General features: G+C 35.5%; 1 protein-coding gene across 4 annotated transcripts; it reads right to left on the bottom strand.

The window, feature by feature from the left end:
• Nucleotides 1-1276: 1276 nt before the first annotated feature.
• Nucleotides 1277-20745, bottom strand: stol (voltage-dependent calcium channel subunit stolid). Of its 4 annotated transcripts, none has more exons than XM_089074452.1 (24): nucleotides 20551-20745; nucleotides 19219-19300; nucleotides 18812-18922; nucleotides 17573-17789; nucleotides 17276-17407; nucleotides 16118-16723; nucleotides 15380-15516; nucleotides 15155-15235; nucleotides 14928-15008; nucleotides 14536-14610; nucleotides 14270-14284; nucleotides 13965-14072; nucleotides 13816-13887; nucleotides 13593-13734; nucleotides 13278-13499; nucleotides 13042-13141; nucleotides 12374-12406; nucleotides 10744-10848; nucleotides 10423-10520; nucleotides 9810-9946; nucleotides 9550-9722; nucleotides 9093-9289; nucleotides 8560-8863; nucleotides 1277-8240 (listed from the first exon to the last, which is right to left on the bottom strand). In XM_089074452.1, the coding sequence occupies exons 1-24, from the start codon at nucleotides 20649-20651 to the stop codon at nucleotides 7949-7951; spliced, it is 3621 nt and encodes a 1206-aa protein (XP_088930578.1). In that variant the 5' UTR covers nucleotides 20652-20745; the 3' UTR covers nucleotides 1277-7948. The 4 variants fall into 4 exon arrangements, with proteins under 4 accessions (XP_088930578.1, XP_088930577.1, XP_088930580.1 ...); XM_089074451.1 differs by having other exon boundaries at nucleotides 10423-10535; XM_089074454.1 differs by lacking the exon at nucleotides 12374-12406.
• Nucleotides 20746-20751: the final 6 nt, after the last annotated feature.

Genomic DNA, 20751 nt, shown 5'->3' on the forward strand with positions numbered 1-20751 from the left:
TTCATATAATATATCGCGGAGTGTTCACTTTTACCGCCAACCATAACACGAATTTTATTATCTTTAATAGATACTCTTTTTTTTTTTATCGCGCTTTCGTTTTCTTTCACCTAGAGATTAAATATTGTACAAAATGAAGATCCGTAAATTGTTAATAGAACTATATGATATATGCGTACGCTGGATCGCGATAGTTTGCGCATCCCATTTTCTTTGTTCCACAATTTCATATTCCAAAAAAACTATTTTATAGTTTTTCCTATAGTATCCCTACTATTATGACACGTCGTTCAACAAACGGTGAGAAAAATCGAAGTGGGGAAAAAGAACTATAAATCGTCGCTTATAAAATCTCTTGAAATCAACGCTACTGAATTACCTAGCTTCATTTTGCAACAATTCTTTCGACTATTCTCTTACAGATACTTTACATACGCAAAAGCAGAGATCTTTTTACTCTGAGAGACTGAAACGCAAAGATAATTGCGGATTATTATAATTAGACTGCTATTCTTTGTATAAGCCTAAACGGTATACAGGTCGCTCGAAATCATCGCACTAACCATATTCTCTAAATGAATTACGCGATAAATTTAGGATTCTAATTTAGGATTCTTTCGGCGCGAATGCAATAGAAAAGTGTCATTCGTCCCAACTTGTCATCTTCTTCGCTTCTAATCAAATTAGGTCTCTATTAAATTTGTTAAATTTAAATTAAACAAGAAACAGAATTTGTTATGTTCTTTTAATCGCTTCACTGTCGCTATTTTTTTTTTTTTTTTTTTTTTTATCGAGCGCTTACAGAGAGAAGATGCGATGATTTCGGGGTGCGTTTTGTGGATTGCGCATTATACAAATTTGTGCAAAATTTGCGCGTAAATCTCGCCTGTAAGCACTTCGAGCGTCCCGAATTTCACTCAGCAAATAAAGAAGGCAAATATATTTTAAACGTTATATTTAATATATATCGCGCGAGAACGGGGCTGGCATCTCTCCTGATTCTCCCGTGCGTTTTTTTTTTCGCACAAACTATATTTCGGCAACGTACGCTCAGAGAAATACAGCGAAGTACAATATACTTCATCGGAACTTATGCGAAACGATAAACACGACCTCCGTCTTAAAAATCCTGTGAAAAATACCAACTCCCTCTTGCGTTCACATTTTTTTTTTGTTTCGTAATATTACAGTGTATTTCTTATTCATAGACAATATTAGATAAGTTCGTAATTATCTTTTGGTATGTATTTTGTGTGTGTGTGTGTGTGTGTGTGTGTGTGTGTGTGTGTGTGTGTGTGTGTGTGTGTGTGTGTGTTGCGCGCATAGGCGTGAAGGTATTATTTTTTTTTATGTATAATACGTTATAGTCGATTTTATTATTAATTAATATACAAATAATGGAAGACATGGCAGCACCTAAAAGTGCTGGTCGAAAGATTCTTTTATCTAACACGTTTATAGAGATTTTTTCTTTTTTTCTCTTTTTTTTTTGTTTTTTAAATTCGAGTTAACGTTTATTTCTCATCTTACGCGACTCGGTTGTCCCATAGATATCTTCCTGTTTACATTATGGACATTTTTTTTTTTTTTTTTCGATAGAACGCATCGTCTAAATATTCTAAGATCGTCAAAAGAAAAGAATTCAGATTATAGTAAGAGGAGTTAAACGGATGCTGAACCTCACGTGTCAAAAGGATGGAAATTATTTTGCGCGAGATGAATCGATAAGGGAGGAGATTTAGTATTTGGATTTTCGCATCTCGAAGATTAAACATTACTAGAATTTTACAGCGAGGCTCTCTTTCAAGGAATGTCCATTTACGACGTCCAGATACGCCACGATCGCGAATTATTCACGAGCAGCAACGCTCGCCATACACACGACGATTGGATTTCATTGACACGTCGTTAATTTTTCATTCCTAATAACGAATCCCCGTAGGATAAATCCGGTAAAATTCCCCCAAGGGAACATCGCGACGCGTTCTAAGAAATGTCTTGAAGATATCTTTGAGACATCCTCTAGACGGGTATATTGTCCGATTTCAGCGTATCTCACTGTAATCCAAATTTCGCGACGTTATTCGTAATATACACATGTACTTTAACGTTAACGTAATATTTCCTATTTTAAATCGAATGAATAGCCAACTAAGCTCAACAAGTTTTTCTCTAGTCCCTCCGCGTTATCTGCACGTTGCACGTAATCAGCACGTTGTGATTACTCTGGCGATCCGATCGGGGTACGATATTCGATGACGATATTGGTTCATTAGACCGATATTTCGAATTGTCTCTCCTAGAATGTAACTTTACGTTCCCTTGTTAATAAAAGAATTCAATTATTTATTAACAGTGTTAACACATTGTTAACGATCGATATATGTTTATGTATATAATAAAAATCAAATGGTATATACGATATATAATTGATATTGTGTATGTATAATGAACAAATTGTTAAAGTAGAATCTTCGTAAAATTCAATCGGTATTCAATCAGTTATAAACTGAGTGGGATTGAGGAGATTGCAGCATTGGTAGCAACCTTTAAAATTATTCATTAAGCAACACGGAATTTTTCATTTACAGAGAAATTTCGAGTCGTAACGTAACTGTTTTCGTTAAACACGTGACAATGGCCCCCGTCGTCTTCAGCGCGATGCGAAATTGCGGAATAATTCGCAGCCGCGTGAAAGATTAAAGGCGGACGTTATTTAAGTTTAAAAACATGTGGACATCCTCCGTGTGTCAGACAAGCAATTTCCTACTACAGCGTCGTGTCAATCCTGGTAACTAAATTGAAAATAATCGAGAATGGTTTTACGTTCACTTAAAATATCGATCTCCTACGTTATTCTACGTAGAGAAATATTTGCGCGAACGAGGAAATGTAGAGGAATGCCTTAATATTCCGTGCGCGATTCCGGTCCACGAATTAGTTTGTACTGTACCCAGACGGCCAAATCTGTCGAGGAAACAGATTTTGCAAAGTGTTCGCTACAAATTTTCGTCGGCGGAAATGTGATGAGAGAGTCTGTTAGCAGAATACAAGTGGCAGATTGAAACCAAGCAGAATCTATATCGATTCCGAAAATCAATTTTTACATTCCTACTTGCAGATTCTCCTCGGTTTCCTGCTGGCAGCTGGCACCGTTTACAGATTACATCGACAGGTTGTGCTGGCGGAATAAACAAATTTAACGCGAATCACATTCGCGATATTCCGCTTCTGAATCTGAATCGGCGAACCGCCGATGCGTACGGCTAATATTTCGCTTACTGAGGCTTTCGGAGCCTCGAGGTTTCCGAGGTTTCCTCCAATTTCCCTCCAGAGATCATTAAGGTCATTTGGGCCGGATATTATATTTTGATTTGAAGAAATTGTTAATCGGTTTTCAACCGATTTTACCCGGCGAAAATTCCCGTCGCCGGGAATCCTTTTCTCGTCTCGTAATTTATATAAAAACAATAAAAAAAAGAGGCGAGAATACAGCGTATTCGACCAGTTGCGACCAGAAGCGCGTCATGCGAGATGCTCGCTTTTATTACAAAGACTACTGGTGGCAGCCACTGGGGGATCGCCTTGTTACACGAATTATCGTAATCTTGAGTCGTTTTGTAGAACACTAAGCTTACGAAAAACGGTAATAAAATAGCAGAATTAATCGTCGTAGTCGGAATCAGGAGTCATTTCTCTCTCTCTCTCTCTCTCGTTATTGTTCCTTTTGTCGCGTCGCGCCGCGAATACACGAGCGTATCGAACTATACACGTTCCTCCTCGTCTTATCTTATCCTCGCTAATGAAAAACATTATTACCTTACTTATTGTTTCACGTTTAAATGAGAAACGGCGAACGTTATAAGTAATCAGTTTTTCTCCACGTTTCTTCCCGTTTCCTTTTACTTTTGCTTAACTGATTATTTCGTTGCTCCAAGCGTCGCGCTTTCTATTTTTCCGAGTAGAAACTCGGTTGATTTTAAATCGACAGCTATGCGATTTTTTTCCCCACAAGGACAGGATCCGATACCCTATACATAATTCGGAATGCAAGGTAAATTTACAAGGTAAACGGTATCCCACTTATCTTCCCTCCTCATCACACATGCATGAGATGACGCGACGTTATTATCTTTGAAAGAAGCAACGGGCGCGTAACTCTCTTAACTCTTATTAAGAGATCGTGGAAAGTCAGACTAATTCAAGCTCACGCCTCTTACTTTACGAGACAGACGATCGACACGCGTTTCATCAGCGTTTCCTATCGTACGATACGCTCTTTTTTTTCTGGAGCAACGTAAAATTCTTCGTATGTGTGCGTTTGTGACACGGATGGAAAATTTCTTTACGGCGCGTCGGTCGCTCGAGAGCTCTTTTTTCACTCTCTCAGAACCGAGAATCTCACGCCAGAATCGTTCTCGCAACGTTTGTCTCGAAGATTCGGTATTTGTTTTTTTTTTTTCTGTTTTTTTTTTCACGTTTATAAATTGCACGATTATAAATATTCGATCCCGTGAAATCCCGTGCGACGATTAGCTTTCACTCAGGATTTTCCTCTCAGGATTACGGATGCAAGGAAGATATTCGCACGATATTCTACAGCTTTACTTTTCACTCAAATTTTGTATCTTTTTGCAGGAACAAATTCAGCAGAGAGATTGCTTGGTAGACCGATGAAGAATAATAGACTGGTCCTAATTGATCGGTGATATGTATACACAATTGATTGATATGTACACACAAATTACAAATTGATTTAAACGTTAGGAGAATCGAATTAATGAGATCGATATGTTGTGTAGTGATATATCAGAATGTTTCTACGTTATTAAGCCGATATTTATTTGACAGATTCGAGCCGGATCGAACGATTTCTCGCTTGGCGAGAGCGAAACCGTTCGTAAGTGTCAGCGTGTTAGAACTGTATAATAGCTGAACTATGTATAATGGAATATAATAATAATAAAAAAATTCTAGTCTCTCTTTTGTGGTGTTAGACGATAATAGTATCGATGGCTCTAGTATTATGGCTCTTTTTCTTAGGCATTTCCACTACTGTCGCGGTGGACGAAATTAGCCATCAATCTTCGCGTCGTGGAAACTTTCCGATGTCATCATCTCATGTATATTCCCCTCAATCGCTCATTTATTGCTCTACCATTTTGATTATTTGTGACATTCGACACAGTCTCTCTAGCGCTATTCACGTAGTACATTTTAATGATATTTCAGGACGGTGTTCACTGGTCGTTTCTTTTTCTTTCAAATGTCTTCTGATTTCAATGATATGTTGTAATACATTAGAGATATGTTCTAATATTGAACAAAATAAGCGACACATATTTTTAAATGGTCTTTAATGTAAAGAAGAATAAAATATTCTTTTGAAAAAAATTAAATCTTTAAAATTCTCAGAAATTCTCAGAAATAATAATAAGAAATGAAGCTATATTGAAAAGTATACTATTTGTGAATTTCATTCCCTCATAAAGGAATACATCTTGTTTTTATGTATATTACGATGTATAGTATGTAAAACGCATAAAAATTGACATTCTTGCGAAATTGTGTTCGTTCAATAAACAGGAATTTCTTACTTATACAATATATGCAATATCTGCGTGTTTAGAAATAAGAAATTCTTGTTTCTTGTCCAAGAAATGGCAGTGAATACCGTCCTTGGTATATCATATATCTATTTCGTATTTATAGGGACGATAAAAACATTCAACTTGAATACGACAGGATATGAAGGGAGAGGAAGACATTTTTGAGTGAATCTCGTCTACAGGAGAAACGATCTCGCTTGGAATGAGTGAGGCTGCTTGTAATTCGCAAACACTAGAATCGCCAACAGATGAGACGTGCCTCATCAAAATTTCAACTCGCGTGAATACTTTCCGTTTTCTGTTCTCCAAAAGGATTTTCTTTGTCCGAATGAAATCTTTGACGGCGATCAATGGCAAGACCACTGGCAATTCCAAAGTGATTTTCAAGGAAGAAGCGATTCTAGAGGCGATGCAGGCTCTCTCGCGGTATCGAAGATGTATGTCACACTCCTCCGCAAATATCAGAATAAAAATGTCACAGTGGTGCCTAATGTTGCCAACTTTGTCACGCTTCCAAATCCTTTCCTTGTCAAGTCGTTATCTCTATTTGATCGTAAACTGTTTGATTTAAGTTACGGTATACGCGAACTCGAATTGTTATTCGGATCGTGAATACCCGCCGTTGCGAAATGATATAAAGCGAAGCGGACGAAATTTAGAAGCCTGATAAAGGACATCATTCTCTTGCATATTTGCTTGGATGCTCGGAGCATTAGAGAGAACTTAAATGTAACAATTCCACAGACACACTGAAGAGGAAATATTTCCGGCATAGTCGACACCAAGATCGAATCAAGATTAGAAAAATAATATTCGCGAATTATTGGAAATAATATGTCTATAACAAGTGTACAGCGGAAAGAGCAAAAGAAAAGTGGAAAATATTCAGAGAACCTATTACAAAACTATTTTGGTTGAATGAAGAAGAATGGACTTTTAATTCAATGAAGCTGTACTTTTCAAACTTAATATTTGTAGCAGATTTAATAAAAAAAATGTTTAAAAACAATTGTTAAATTAGTCAAATCTAAAATAATATAACTTTTTGCATTTATATCTTAATAAAAAAATCGAATTATCGACAAATCTATTCTGCTATATATTCAATTTTCTAAGTTGTAAATCATTAATTTTGTAGAACTTAGAAAAAAATAGTTATTATAATGCAAATTGGAGAACATTGTCTATTGTCTCGTGGCGCATCAGATAGATCGATTTCAAAAAAGATCCATAATAAAAATAGAAGATAGAATTGTAATATGAAGAAGATTCATTCTCAATTGAAGTCAGTAGTTCCGTAATAGATTCTTAGAGAGTGTAACGAAAGAACTTTGACCGATTTCAGTAGCAATGGGGAAAAAGCGATTTAAGAAAATAAGATTTCTCCATCCTATCTGAGGTTGTCTAAGATTGGATCGCGCGAGCTGATCAATAACTCGATCGTTTATTGATCGTTTCGCATTACGATTGCTATACGAGACTAAAAAGAATCTTATTGTCGTAAGTGAAACCGTCGTTGCACACTTAATATGAAAGATACTGCTGCTGTAATCAATATAATTTGATATTATAACAAAACTGGTTTTGTTCATAAAATAAAAAGGCTTTGCTTAATAAAAAATCTGATTGCAGAAACATATTAATGTAATTATATCAATATAATTTGTAAGTCGATACGCAAAATTATTTTCAACAAATAAAATTAATATTTTCAAGAGGTTTTAAAAATAATTTTGTTAAGATAATGAAATAAATCTTATTGTAATATGAAATGATTGTACTAGCAAATTTCATGATTGACTTTCGGAAAAAATATACAACGACGACCGCAACAGTGACAACAAAATTATTTTTCTCGATATATCAACAAACTATTACTCAACTCTCTACTCTCGTTCTCTCTCATGATCGTCATATTACTTATTGCTTTAATCCGGCATCGAGGATAAATTTCGACGTACATGCGACGAGATCGCACACATAAATATTTAGGATAACTTTCTCGCGTAACAGAATTTATAACTGGATATTGTAACATAGATATATATATATATATATATATATATATATATATATATATATATTTATATGTATGTATATATATATATATATATTCACCACCTTTGTCAAGTAGTGATAATCCGCGAACCTAGTACACTGCTTTTCTCTTCTCCTTATCTCTTCTTCTTTATAACTGTTCCATCGAAACGACAACGCTAAATCCATTTTAAAAAGGTAATTTGTGAACACGTGTATGTGTACGTGTGTATGTGTGTGCGTGTGTACGTGTGCATATCCTGCGCGCTTTGTACACGCGCGATTAATTAATCCCGACAAAGTCACGCAAGTCGCACTGTAATGATGAATAAGAAAAATGTAAGACTCAACGATGAGAAGTTGAAGAGACGGCCGGCGCTACCGCAAAATTTGATCTCCATCTCTTCGGGATGGTAGTTTATGCATTTCGGTGGTCTTCGTCGATAGAGACGTTCCCTCCTCGCCGTACATGCCCCAGGTTCGGTCAATGCCTCGATGGGCTCGATACTCAACTGTTTACTACCACATGGGCACAGAGTGTCGACCACCAGCAATATTAGATTGGTGTGACGGATCTTTTGGACGCTGAACGGTCTGCACCGAGGCAAAAAAAGAATAAAAATAAAAAGAGAGAGGAAGAAATGTATATTTTTTTTATATCCTTTGTCTTATTTTTCGGAAAGGGATGTAAATTATAAATTAATACAAACGTTTAACAAATTATGAAAAAACTTAATAACATTATACAAATTTCATAAGTTAAAATTTATGGAATATTTTTAGAAATAATATATAACATGTACCTATCAATATAATTTAATTTACATATTTTTTTATTTATTTTTGTTTAAGACTTATGTTTGAATTTTTATTTTCGCTAAGGAATTAATTAATCTATAAAATTGCACGTTACCTTTCGCATCCGGTTACATGGCAATTGGTGAGTTTCCCTTTTAAAGGATTGCTCTGGCCGCTGGTGTTGAGCCGTTCAGGTTGCAGGATATACAAATCCGTCTTTTTCTCGCAGGCGCGCAATTTTCTTGGATAATGAGCAGAAGTGGCTCGAGTGGTCGGTGGCGAGGCTGGTGTCGCCGGTGCGATTACTGGAAATCTTACGTACATGTTGTTCTCATCCGATGTCACCTCCTCCGTCGAATCAGCAGGCGTTAGCGAGTCGAAATCACGGGTCTCTTCGTCATCGGTGAATACCAGATCGTCTGGAAATGGTAAAAAATGCATTCCTTTTAATCTAATAAGCGCACTAGATCGTCATCAATTGTTGGCGCATTATCGAAAATAATTTCTGAAAACAGTTTTACATTTTTAAAAGTATCGGAGTTTAGCTGCACAAAAGCTCTTTTCATATGTTGATATATTTTTTGTGTTTTATTTTATTCTTCGAATATTATAAATTTTGCGAATAAACGACGATTTTTTAAATATTACCGTCCATCACGTCGTTAGCGAACGCCAATGTCGTTCGCCACAAGTCTTGAATATTGAGACTCAAAGTTAACGTCCAAAGAAAGTTGCCGAATGCCGCCGCTGTCTTTATGATGGAATCAGATAGACTTCGCGGCGCTGATGACTGATGAGATTCTTGGGGACTGCAAGTTCCTTGATAATCGATAACAGTCACTTTCCTGAAAGATCATTTAAATATAGTGCTTTGTAGCAATTCTCCGTATTTCTTTAGAGAAGTGAAGAAATATGTAATTAGCATAGTTTTTAAATTAAAGAATCATCCGAGTAATATTTGCATTAATTGTTACATTGATTATATCTTAAATAAAATCGATATAAATGAATTTAATATCAATTATGTAATAATTAATAATATAAATCATAAAAAATTAAGTCACAGAAAGCCTTTTATATTTTATATCTACTAGTCACTTTATACCTGTATATTCTATCCTGTACCAAGGAATCCATTATGGTTCCGTCTATCTCGCCGAAGAACTTTCCGGTATGCTCGTGACGCTCGCTTATGATAATAAATCCATTGTTATCTAGGATATAACAGTCAAGCTCTTCCGAAGCGCAATTTTTTTTACATCCTGTCATACCGGTACACTAAAAGAAGAAAGAAGTTTTTTACTCGTCATATTGCATAGTAATAATCGTGTATGTACATACATAAAAAAATATGCGCTTGCTTACCGTCGAAGTAATGTTCACGAAATGAGTCGCCAAGGATGAGTGTTGAAATTGCAAACCCACCACCGCCGCTGGAGCTTTGTGACCTTTTCCGATGAAAATTGCATGGGTGGCGGTAACGAGTGGATCGGCTGTATCGGCTAATAATTTAACGAATAATTAATGTAGCATTAATCAAAGACACTTCTTCAGAGAGATTAATTTTATTAACGGATTAGTAATTATTTTAAATAATTTTGAATTACTTGCGCTTAGTGTAGTGCGCTTAGAGATTTAACTATATCGTTCTGAGTAATTATTTCAATGTGTTAATTAATTCAATAATTCCTAATATTTCACCTATAACCAATGATTTTATTAAATACTTTGGATTTAACGTAAGTGATTCAATACAATACGATACTGCGCCAAAAATTGCTGATATATTGTCAGTAATTTAATTATTGTATAATTCTCATTAGTAAAGATTTTTTTACGTGCGTTTGGAATTAAATATAACATGGAAATAAAATTAATAAATATGCATAGGTAACACACAGGTAGTTTCAAATCATTTCGCAATTGCACCTTCCTCAGAAAGATATTGTAAATGTGCATTAAAAATGTATGTATTTACCTGCGTCGAATGGCACGCTGAAGACGAAGCTTTCCGGTTCTATAGAGTGTTGATCCACCGCGCGTTTGTACCACGACGAATCCATGGCCCTCGCATGTCTTTCAGCGAATTGTCTGCGTTACAAATCGTTATAATGTCGATCTACACTTAATTAACTTTTGCTAAGATTCGGCATTGAGTCGCATAGTATCTTATGTTTTTTTTTTCTTTTTTTTTTTTTTTTTTCAAAATTTTCGAATCTAAAATTCGCGAATCCCGTTTCACGTATGCGCGGTACTTAGTAATATTTAGCGAGATTCTTATCGTTAAAAATGGGCTCACGGTTCCTCGGTGGTTCCGTCATTCTGCTGATGCTCGTGCCATCGCAGGAGTCCGCTTCTGGTCGCGATGAAGCTCCTGGTGACGCCGAATCTACCCTTGCCTTGACTGTAATTGCAAAACGCACCATGTAAACCGTGTTCTCGGCGGGACAACGGCGGGAATACGCCACCGGTACGCAATATGTTTGCATATTCAGCAGCAGAATTGCAAATCAAACTAATTATTTTAATCGTGGCACGTGGAGCGATTTCCGATCAACAGGTCGCAGCTTCTCCTTTGTCGATTAATAAAACGAAAAAGATACGAGAAATTAAATTGAATTACGAAAATGCCGATTCGATAGTCGAAGTTCCTACGCAATGATATCGGCCGATTTCTATACATTCATGTACATTTTTATAATTTTCATTTCGATCGAAGGCATGTATGTATATTTATGGAAATATGCAACGATACGGATTCTAACTTGCGTTAAATATTGGCGCGTTTAATCAATCGTAATTATATCAAATTTGATGATGGTAAAATAAAAAAAGTGATTCCTTAGTGAAAATTTGAAATGTATATATAATTACGTTAAATGTATATATATTTACGTTTTCTTAAATATCTAGAAATATGTATATTAACGATGCTTCTCGATTATAAGATCATTTTTTGCCTCGATTATAAAATCGCAAGACATCCTCTTATTTTTCAAAGCAAGCGAATTTCGAGCCTCATTTGTTGCCGGTAGCCAAACTTATAGCCGACTTCATAAAATATTGCTCTATCTCGCTCGCTCCCGTTCTCGTTTTTATAAGCTATTGATCTTATAGTGGAAAAAATAATTGGAAGAAACATTTTTAACATTACATTAAACTTTACGACGATAAATTAATTTGTATAATTTTACATTCAGGGACGATCTCTTTATTTTATTTTCCTTTTCGCTTCGGACTAATCGTGTAAAAATAGACGGGCCAAAAAGAATCAATATAGGAACACATTGAATAAAATTAAATGCATTCCTATTTCCTTTCGACTCACCTATTTTTCACACGGCAAAAATCTTTCCGAAAATCCTGCGGCTATAGTCGACGGCTGCCAAGCATTCACTTTAGCTCGTATATTGACTATAGTCGACGATAGAAGATATTAAAGTTTATATAATTTTATCTATTAAATAAAAATTTTATAAAAATTTCTTGTAAAGAGCTTCAAACCATAATTTGTATTTCGTTTTTGCGATACGATTCTTCAAATACGATTCTCCTGCTTTTTCTTAACATATATTATTTTTTATATTTTTTCATAAGGAATCACTATCTTTCTAATTGTACCATCAATTTTGTAATCTGTAAACAGACACACAAACAGAGAGAGAAAGAGAGAGAGAGAGAGAGAGAGAGAGAGAGAAAGAAAGAGAGAGAGATAATTGTACATACAACTGAACGCATATACGCGAAAGTATATATCGTTATATTTACGCAATTACAAATAAAAACATAATCGCGATTTTTTTCCAACGTCTTTATCCAAAGGTAATGAACACATCTTAAATACGATCATAATCACAATGTGAATATTACCGTGCATTACCGACAAACGTGTTAACGTGTTAGACAAATAATTGTGCATAATGAATTACCTGTGCAGTAGAGCCATCAGTATGGCAATAGGGCTAGCGGTGGAGACACACAATAATAAAATGTAATAAAAATATGCAATAAAAGATAATATTGTGAAATGAAATGTTGGACGGTTGCTCATAGTACACTTGGCATATTATAGAAATAGTGATAATTTTTGTCGCACTGTAATTTCTCTTTGTACGCTTTATACGTATACGTCAAATAACGAGTGCGAGCAATTTCCGTCGCCTTTAATATCCTATACATTGCACGTGTATATATATATATATATATACATATATATACAGAGAGTTTCATTTCGTTTTTTTTTTCTTTTTCTTTTTCTTTCATATCACACATCACAGGCTTGATACAGAGTTCCGAATAATACTCGGCGACCGTCAGAAACTTTATCCGTCTATAAAGAATACTTTGTCACTTTTGTTATTCGCTAGACCTTATGAAAAAACAATTGTGCAAAAACCAAGACGCATCACGGGCTATACTCAAGGCAAAGTGGCAGTTGAATAATTTGCAAAAGTGACCGGCATTATGCGGTGCGTGATGGTAAAACCGCGTGCTTGTGCATTGCTGTGCTCGATCTCAATTTGCAGATAAGTGTGTGAAATGGGTGAGAGTGAAAGACAAGACGTGCACTTTTGCTTACTGCTAACCGGGAACTTACTTTTCGTTCTCCTCTTTGTGCATCCTTTGCGCTTCCCTTTTATCGAATCCGTTCGTCACTAGAGCATCCAGGGCCAGTGACTGCACTAATTTCTTGTCACCTGAAACGTGACAATCAGTGAAATCAGTGTTATTACCTACTTTACTTTAACGCAACACTTGTCTTGTGAATTATTTTATCAAATCTTGGATTTATTATATAGATACTATTAAATTATTAATGCGACGAGCACTTACAATAATAAGAATCTTTATCCGGCTTGCTCGCCTGCTTGTGATGCGAGCTTGGACTCCTTGGTCTCAAGGACATCCATTTCCATCCCGGCCTGCGCGTTCGTGACAGGAAGTGCACGACGCGTTCTTCCGGGGAGGAAAATATTTTATCGGAAGCCGAATTATATTCGCAATAAACCCAATCGGGATGCACTTTCCAGTTGCTTCCCTTGAAATACTCCGTTACTGCAATGCAACATGTAAATCCAGCATTACCGTGGACGCGCTCGTTTCTTCATTAATTTTATAACAACGCGCGATTATAAAGAAAACTTTTACCATTTACGATAGTGAGTTTGATTTCCTGCTCGGCCCGTACTTCAAACATCCCGTAACCTTCTGGAAGAGCCAAGCCTAAGGAAAACGGAGTACCCTCGATTGGCTTGTAAAAATAATTGTGCCGCCTAATCGTAACTCTTTTCTGCAAATAAATAAATATTGCATAATACGGAAATATCATCTTTATGCCGTGTAACTGCTCTTGTTTATAATAACTTCTTACCATATCGTCATAATGTATTTTGATTGTAAAGTCCGTTTCGCCTTCCTTTTGATCGATCATATCGCGTCTCAGCTGGAAAAAAAAATACTATCGATGTTATATACAATACATGTTGTAAAAATGATAGAGAAAAGCAGAAATACCCTTACATCAAGCAGGAGCGAATTGTTCGGGAGAGCCGAAGGCCCATCATATTCTGCGAGTTCAACTTCCGATAGATCTACACTTATATACGAAGGTTTCAACGTTTCTTCATACTGAAAAAAAAAAGTTATAAAACATTTTAATTCTGCTTTCGATTTCTTATAACTTTTTAATAAAGCATTTTCAAGAAGAGGATTTTTCGTAATCTTTTCATTTACTTTTACTTCATAATACACTATATAAATTTGATCCCTATTTTATTAGATACTTTGTACTTATATGTATATAAACATATCTGGTTCGTACTTACTTCTGTGTTTCCAGGCTGCATGAAACATTTATGTAATATTAGTATCGTTTTATATTTCTCTCCATACAAAGAAAAGAAAAATAAAAAAAGACAAATATAAAAAAGAAAATAAGAAGAGGAAGAAATTGACAAATTTTGTTCTATAAGTCTAATAATTTTTTGAAATTGATAATTATTTTAAAAATTTATACATGTATGCTATAAAAGAAAAGAATAACATATAACAATAAAAAAAATTATTTTAGCACGATTATCACGATGCTCACGAGAAGCCGCAGGTCAGGATGATACAGAACTCTGCCATTATTGTCAACAATAAACGAATATCCATTAACTCCTAACTGTAATGTGAAAAAAATCATTATTAATATGCGTTATTATGATATTAATAGTCAACGAGAAAAATATATAAATACGAACTGGTTGCACTAATTTTATGATAAGTTGAGTATATATTCTCTTTCTCTAAGTTCATATTTTTCCAGAAATAAATCATATAATTTAATTTTTTAAAGCTATATTCTCTAAGCTCTATATTCAAAATGGAATTCCATAAAAACATCTAAGAAACTATTTTTTTTTCAGAAAGGGTTAAATATTTTTTAAATCAAATTATTGGTACAATCAGGCTGAAAAATGACGAAGAAAATATTAATACCTTGTAAGGCGGCACGAGTTTCTGAATCTCCTCGACAGGTACATCAGTACCGACAATACCCAATAAATTGGCCGTTTTCACCTTAGAATGATAACACACGGTGAAGTACAATTTATTTGTATATTACTTCACACACACACACACATATTTTATATTAAAGTGACGCTCGTGTAATATTAAAGCGCGTCACACGGTTTTTTTATTTTGTTTTTAAAATATATAATTACCGTATAATTTCGGCGATCTAAAATCGGAGCTGTCACGGAGGTCATCAGCTGGCCCCGATTTTCTCTGCCGAATCTACTACTCTGAAGGTCAATTGTTATTAATGTAGAAATGTTACAAAATATTATGTATAACGAAATGTGACAACAGAATGCAATTGATATTTATAAGAATTTTTTGCAAAATATAATATAATAATTATTTATAATGTGAATTAAATTGCTTACTTTTCCGCCTACGTAAGCGGGACTCCAGTGAAGAGGATGATCATGCTGATAGAGTACCATAGGCCGTGCTAAAACCTTCACGTACTCGAAAACTTTATTATGGATCTCGTCCGCGTTCGTTATTCTCGCATAAAAGCCTAAGAGATCAACATCGTTAACATAAAAATGGAAAAAGTTTCGTTTCTTAAATATTTCATATTTTCTAATCGATTATCAATTTCCTCTCATAATTCTTCATACATTTTTAATGGCTTTTATTTAATTATTTTTAAAACTCTCTTAAAACAAAAAAAAATAAATTCTACATGAAAAGAATGAGAAAAAAATGTAAAATAAGATTTTTAAAAATTTTGTTTTTGAAAAAAGTAATTTTAAAATTAAAAAAGTTCATATCTACACTCTATTATGTTTTCGAATTGAATAACTAATAAACTTGTTAATTAATTAATACAATGTTTCATTTTTAGTAAAACTGTTTTAAAAAATTTGGATTATCAACAAAATAAAACAAATCCATCGATACACGATACATGATTTTTAAAAGCCATTCTAAAAAAAACATATATGATTAATATCCAATTTTTTTTTTTAATTATTTGTTTTAAAAAAATAATCTCGTGCAAAAGTTTAATTATATATTTTCGACTTATTCTTTTTCATGTAGAATCATCAGAAGATTTTTAGATTACTTATTGTATATTTTATGTATCTATATAAATTCTCGACGAATAACGTTACCCTTATTGGTGCAGGCCGTGTTCCGGAGATCGGGACTCTTGTCACCACCGATAAGATAGGTGAAGATTCGAACGGGCATATGCGGCCAATTGTAACGTTTTATCACTTCCGTGGGTGGGCCGTCGGTGTCGGAGGTGATCAACATAATGGCCTGGTTGCACTGGCTCCCCTGGCCGGTACGATTATATTTGTGAAGGATCTCGAAGGCGGTGCTGAGCGCGGCTGAGATGTTGGTCGCGGAGTCCTCATGTTTCACAGTGCTTAGAGCCACCTTCATCTCGTGAATGTTCTCTGGCGATGCCTGCACCAGGCTGTCCTTGAAGCACTGCACGATTTCCTCGGCGTTCTCGCCATAGCGATATACGTTCACGTAATCGTCCGGCCCCAGGGTGTCCAGGACGACCTTAGTGGCGGCTATCGTTAATCGTCGGTTCCGATCGGACGTGTACGTCGCGCTATCGATCAATATCGCTAAATCCTTCGGACTATTTGCCGCCCCAACGAACCAATTTGACATTCTGAAATCGTACACGTCGCGAACGGCCCGATGATGCGAGGAGGACTTGGATGATCCGAACGTACTCTCCATCGGCGGCCACGATATCGCTGTAAAATACAAGTGTGGGGTGACTCGCAACTTTTGCGCAATATTTAGTAAAAAAAAGTACGATCGCGATTGCCTTATTTTTTTTTCAGCTATTTATTAAACGCATTAAAAACATATTTCTTATAAGATACGTATTTTAATTTTTTTCTCATTTTATAAAAAAAAAATGTTTGAAATAAGAATCTCATAACTTTAGAAAAAAAATAAGAAGTATGTGTGTATTTTCGTTAGACATTGAATATTAAGTGATATTAAGGATATTATTTAAATGGCTTTTAACATACAACTCCTTTTTATATAATTTAAAATTCCTTTAGTTGTTTCGGCATTCTACATATGAAAACATTAAATGCAACTAAAATCAAAGTCTAAAAAATGAAGTATATTTCATATTTTATTCTGGCATATTTTAACTTAAAACATGACATATTTGTAAAATATTGGTTTTTCAATAGTTTTGCTTTATGGAATAATGAGTAATTCTGCATGTTTACAAAAATATAAATGTGCAAACTAATGTGCAATGTACACATTACACATTAAGTAAATACCTGGGAATCGACGTAAGAATCCTGTTGTCGCTCCGTAATATTGCCACGACAGCGTCGGGTCGCTCTCGTAATTATTAACAAACAAGAGGTCCAAATACTCGCTCCATTGAATACCCGAGGCAACGTCACGCTCTGCAAATAAAGGGGGTAGATTTGCGATGAACGTCAGATTACTTTTCAGAATACGATAATGACTTTTTCTCATTCAAACCAACGTGCAACGCGCATTTATCGACTTGATATTTCGTCGACTTGATATCTTATTAAATTCTGTCGCAGCTAATTCGTCGCGCTCACCATCGTCTTTGACTCCATTTGGCAGGAGCACGGCGGACAAGCTAACGTTCACTGCTAAATGATCAAAGTGGCGATTCGCAGCGAGGAACACCTCCTGCGGACCACCCTTTTCATCACTGACGAAGGCATTAAGCCGATGCGAGGCGTAATACTTGGGCGACACGTTTCCTTCCCTCGGCGTCGATACCGCGGCTTGCTCGGCGCTCTCCACTAATCTCTGCGAACATAACGGATTACGTTATATTTTACAATTTACACATTTCCATTTAGCGCTAAGCTTCAAACGAATCTGTAACGTGTGTCAGAAATTCGAGAGCTGGAGAGAGAGGTAGAGTAATTTTATTTCTTCTCATGATGCAAGAAGCTCTTGAAACGTAAAAATAAGCACGGTATTTCGAGATGTGCACACGGATCTCACCTATCAATAGATATTTTTGATGATATAACCGTGTACACATCTCGAAATACCGTGCTCACGTTTTCACGTTTCAAGAGTTTCTTGCATCATGAGAAGAAACATAAAATTAGAAATAGAAAGTTTTTATCGTAAATTATTAGCTTTCTCAATTAATCAAGCAAACTTAAAAACTTAAAAATAATTACTGTACCATTTCATTTAGTATTTATTTTGGAGTTCATTCACATTTGATGTGTAAATAATAATAATAATCAATGCTATTCAACGTTAATTTTAGACCGCGTAAATAAATAAGAGCAAGAGTTTTTATGCGACTTCTTTTATTTTAAAATTTTTCGGTCGCTTTTAAAATAATTTCTCCTCTCTACTATGTAAAGGAAAGATTTCGCGGTTTAGATTGTTTCAATCGAACGGTTTCAGATGCATTAAGACGGGTAAGTTGTCCTGACGACGCAGGACGGAAGGGAGACGGTTTATATTAAGGGAGAGGGCGCAGTTGCGAAATCATAAAGCTACCGCCAGGTTATGCGCAATTCGTGATTTGTGATTCGGCTTTCGCGATTTATGATAGATTTGCAGAAATTCATCGTTTATCGATGTAAATTCACCAACATTATATTTTCCATCTGTATCAACGATTCGAAGGAAAAATTTATTTATAGCTTATTAAACTAGCCTCAGAAAATGATCGACAAGGAAATATAAATAACATTACCTCACTGACCCTTGCATTATGTGACAAGCGCATTTCTTTCATTATTTAACATAAATAACATAAAATTGAGATTAAAGAAAAAGTAAGAGAATATTTGTTAGCATACCATCACGGCGTTCATTTTAAAGTCCATCATGTTCTTCACCTCCGAGGCCATTTCCCGAACGAGGACGAGACCATCCCTTTTTATGACGTTGGCCTCCACTTCGTGATATTTCTAAGCGTGAAGCAATAAAAATCGGTGCATAAACGGGCGAAATTACAAAATGCGTTAAAAAAAATAATTTGAAAAGAGATTTTTAAAGATCGCTCGCTTTACTGCGAATACTTAAAATGTGGCACAACTACTAGGATATTTTTATTAAAAGTTTGCTTAATAAAATAAATATGTATGTTACTCTATAATTACTCTATAGTTATAATTATATTTATGTTATATATATATATATATATATATATATATATATATATATATATATACGTATATTATATATATTAGGTATATTTTCTTACTCTCTGTATCTCGCTCATTTTAGTTACTTGTTTACCAAACTCCCATAGATCCACGCCAAATTTTAAGGCCCAGTTTTTTACTCTGTAATAATTAACGACATTATTTTAAATAAACATGTCTAGCGATTATTAAGATATTTGTAAGATATTTGTTAAGATATTAATACGGACAAGTCAAATATTATTGTTTTACATTTGTCTATATATCATTATTATTATTATAATAAAATAATCAAGTTGTAAATGTATAATAAAATGTTTTATTTATGTTTTCATTTAATAAAGTAACAATGTATAAAGAAATTCTCGAGACAATTTTGCATGGAATTTGATTTAGAATTTAACATCAAAAATTAGAAAGAGAGAGAGAGAGAGAGAGAGAGAGAGAGAGAGAAAGAGAGAAACTATATTTGTAACTAAAATTATATATCTCAACAAGTGACATAATTTGTTACGAATTAAAAAAAAATTGTTACTAATAAATGTCAAACAACTTTTTTGCATCCCAAAAATGGAACTGTTAAAAAACTATCCTAAAATTTCATATCGAATCTTTCCAGATTCGAATTCTTTCCATCTTCTCTCTCGTTTCCGTTTACTCGTACATGGTCAATAACCGATTAGTGTCACGCGCTTCCTTATTTCCGTCTATTCTTCCACTTCCGTTTCTTTTCCTCCCACATAATTTCGTCTCTCTCTCTCTCTCCCTTTCCCTCTCTCTCTCTCTCTCGCTTTATCCTTTCCCCCTCTTTCTCTTCTCTTTTTTCAAAAATCTGATATATCTTTTTCTTGGACTTTTCCGTTTATATCCTTTTATTCGCACTCTCCTTCATTTTTTTTCGTCGCCATCCCGCTTTCATCCCTAACCCCGCATATTCGCCCTTCTTCTCGTCGCGCTCACACCCTTGACGACGTCTCTCCCTCTCTTCCTCTCTCTCTCTCTCTCTCTCTCTCTCTCTCTCTCTCTCTCTCTCTCTCTCTCTCTCTCTTTCTCACCCCTCCCCACTCTCTCTCGCGCGCGCTCCTTTATTTCCCCACCCTACTACCGCATGCTCGTTCTCGCCCTCGTCCACCTCCTCGCCCTCGCCCTCGCGCTCCTTCTGCTCCCTATCGAGTTTTGCTCGTCGAGCTTTATGCACCCCATCCGTCCGATCGCTCGCACCACCACCCTTCTCACCCGTGATTCCCTCTTTCCCTCCCTTTCGCCCTTTCAGCCAACTTCTTTCAGGCTCCTCATGCGTCATCGATGTCCGACGGTGCACAGGCCTATACGGTGATATTTTTCATGCTTCCGTCACTTAATCGCTACGACGCAAAGGGACGAGCACTTACTCATTGTGAGGTATGTCCTCCTCTTGTTGACAACTCGAGCCTATCCACAAAAGAAACAGTACCCCGAAGCGTAGCAACCTGTCGTCGATGCGCAGGAACATTATTTCAACGATTCTAGACAATTATTTCTCGAAATTTCTCTCTCTCTCTCTCTCTCCTCTGCCTCTCCTTCTCCTCTATCTCCCTCGCCGCTTTCTGGGC

This window comes from Pogonomyrmex barbatus, unplaced genomic scaffold (assembly GCF_055798465.1).
Source record: "Pogonomyrmex barbatus isolate J1 unplaced genomic scaffold, ASM5579846v1 scaffold17, whole genome shotgun sequence".
Classification (NCBI taxonomy): domain Eukaryota; kingdom Metazoa; phylum Arthropoda; class Insecta; order Hymenoptera; family Formicidae; genus Pogonomyrmex; species Pogonomyrmex barbatus.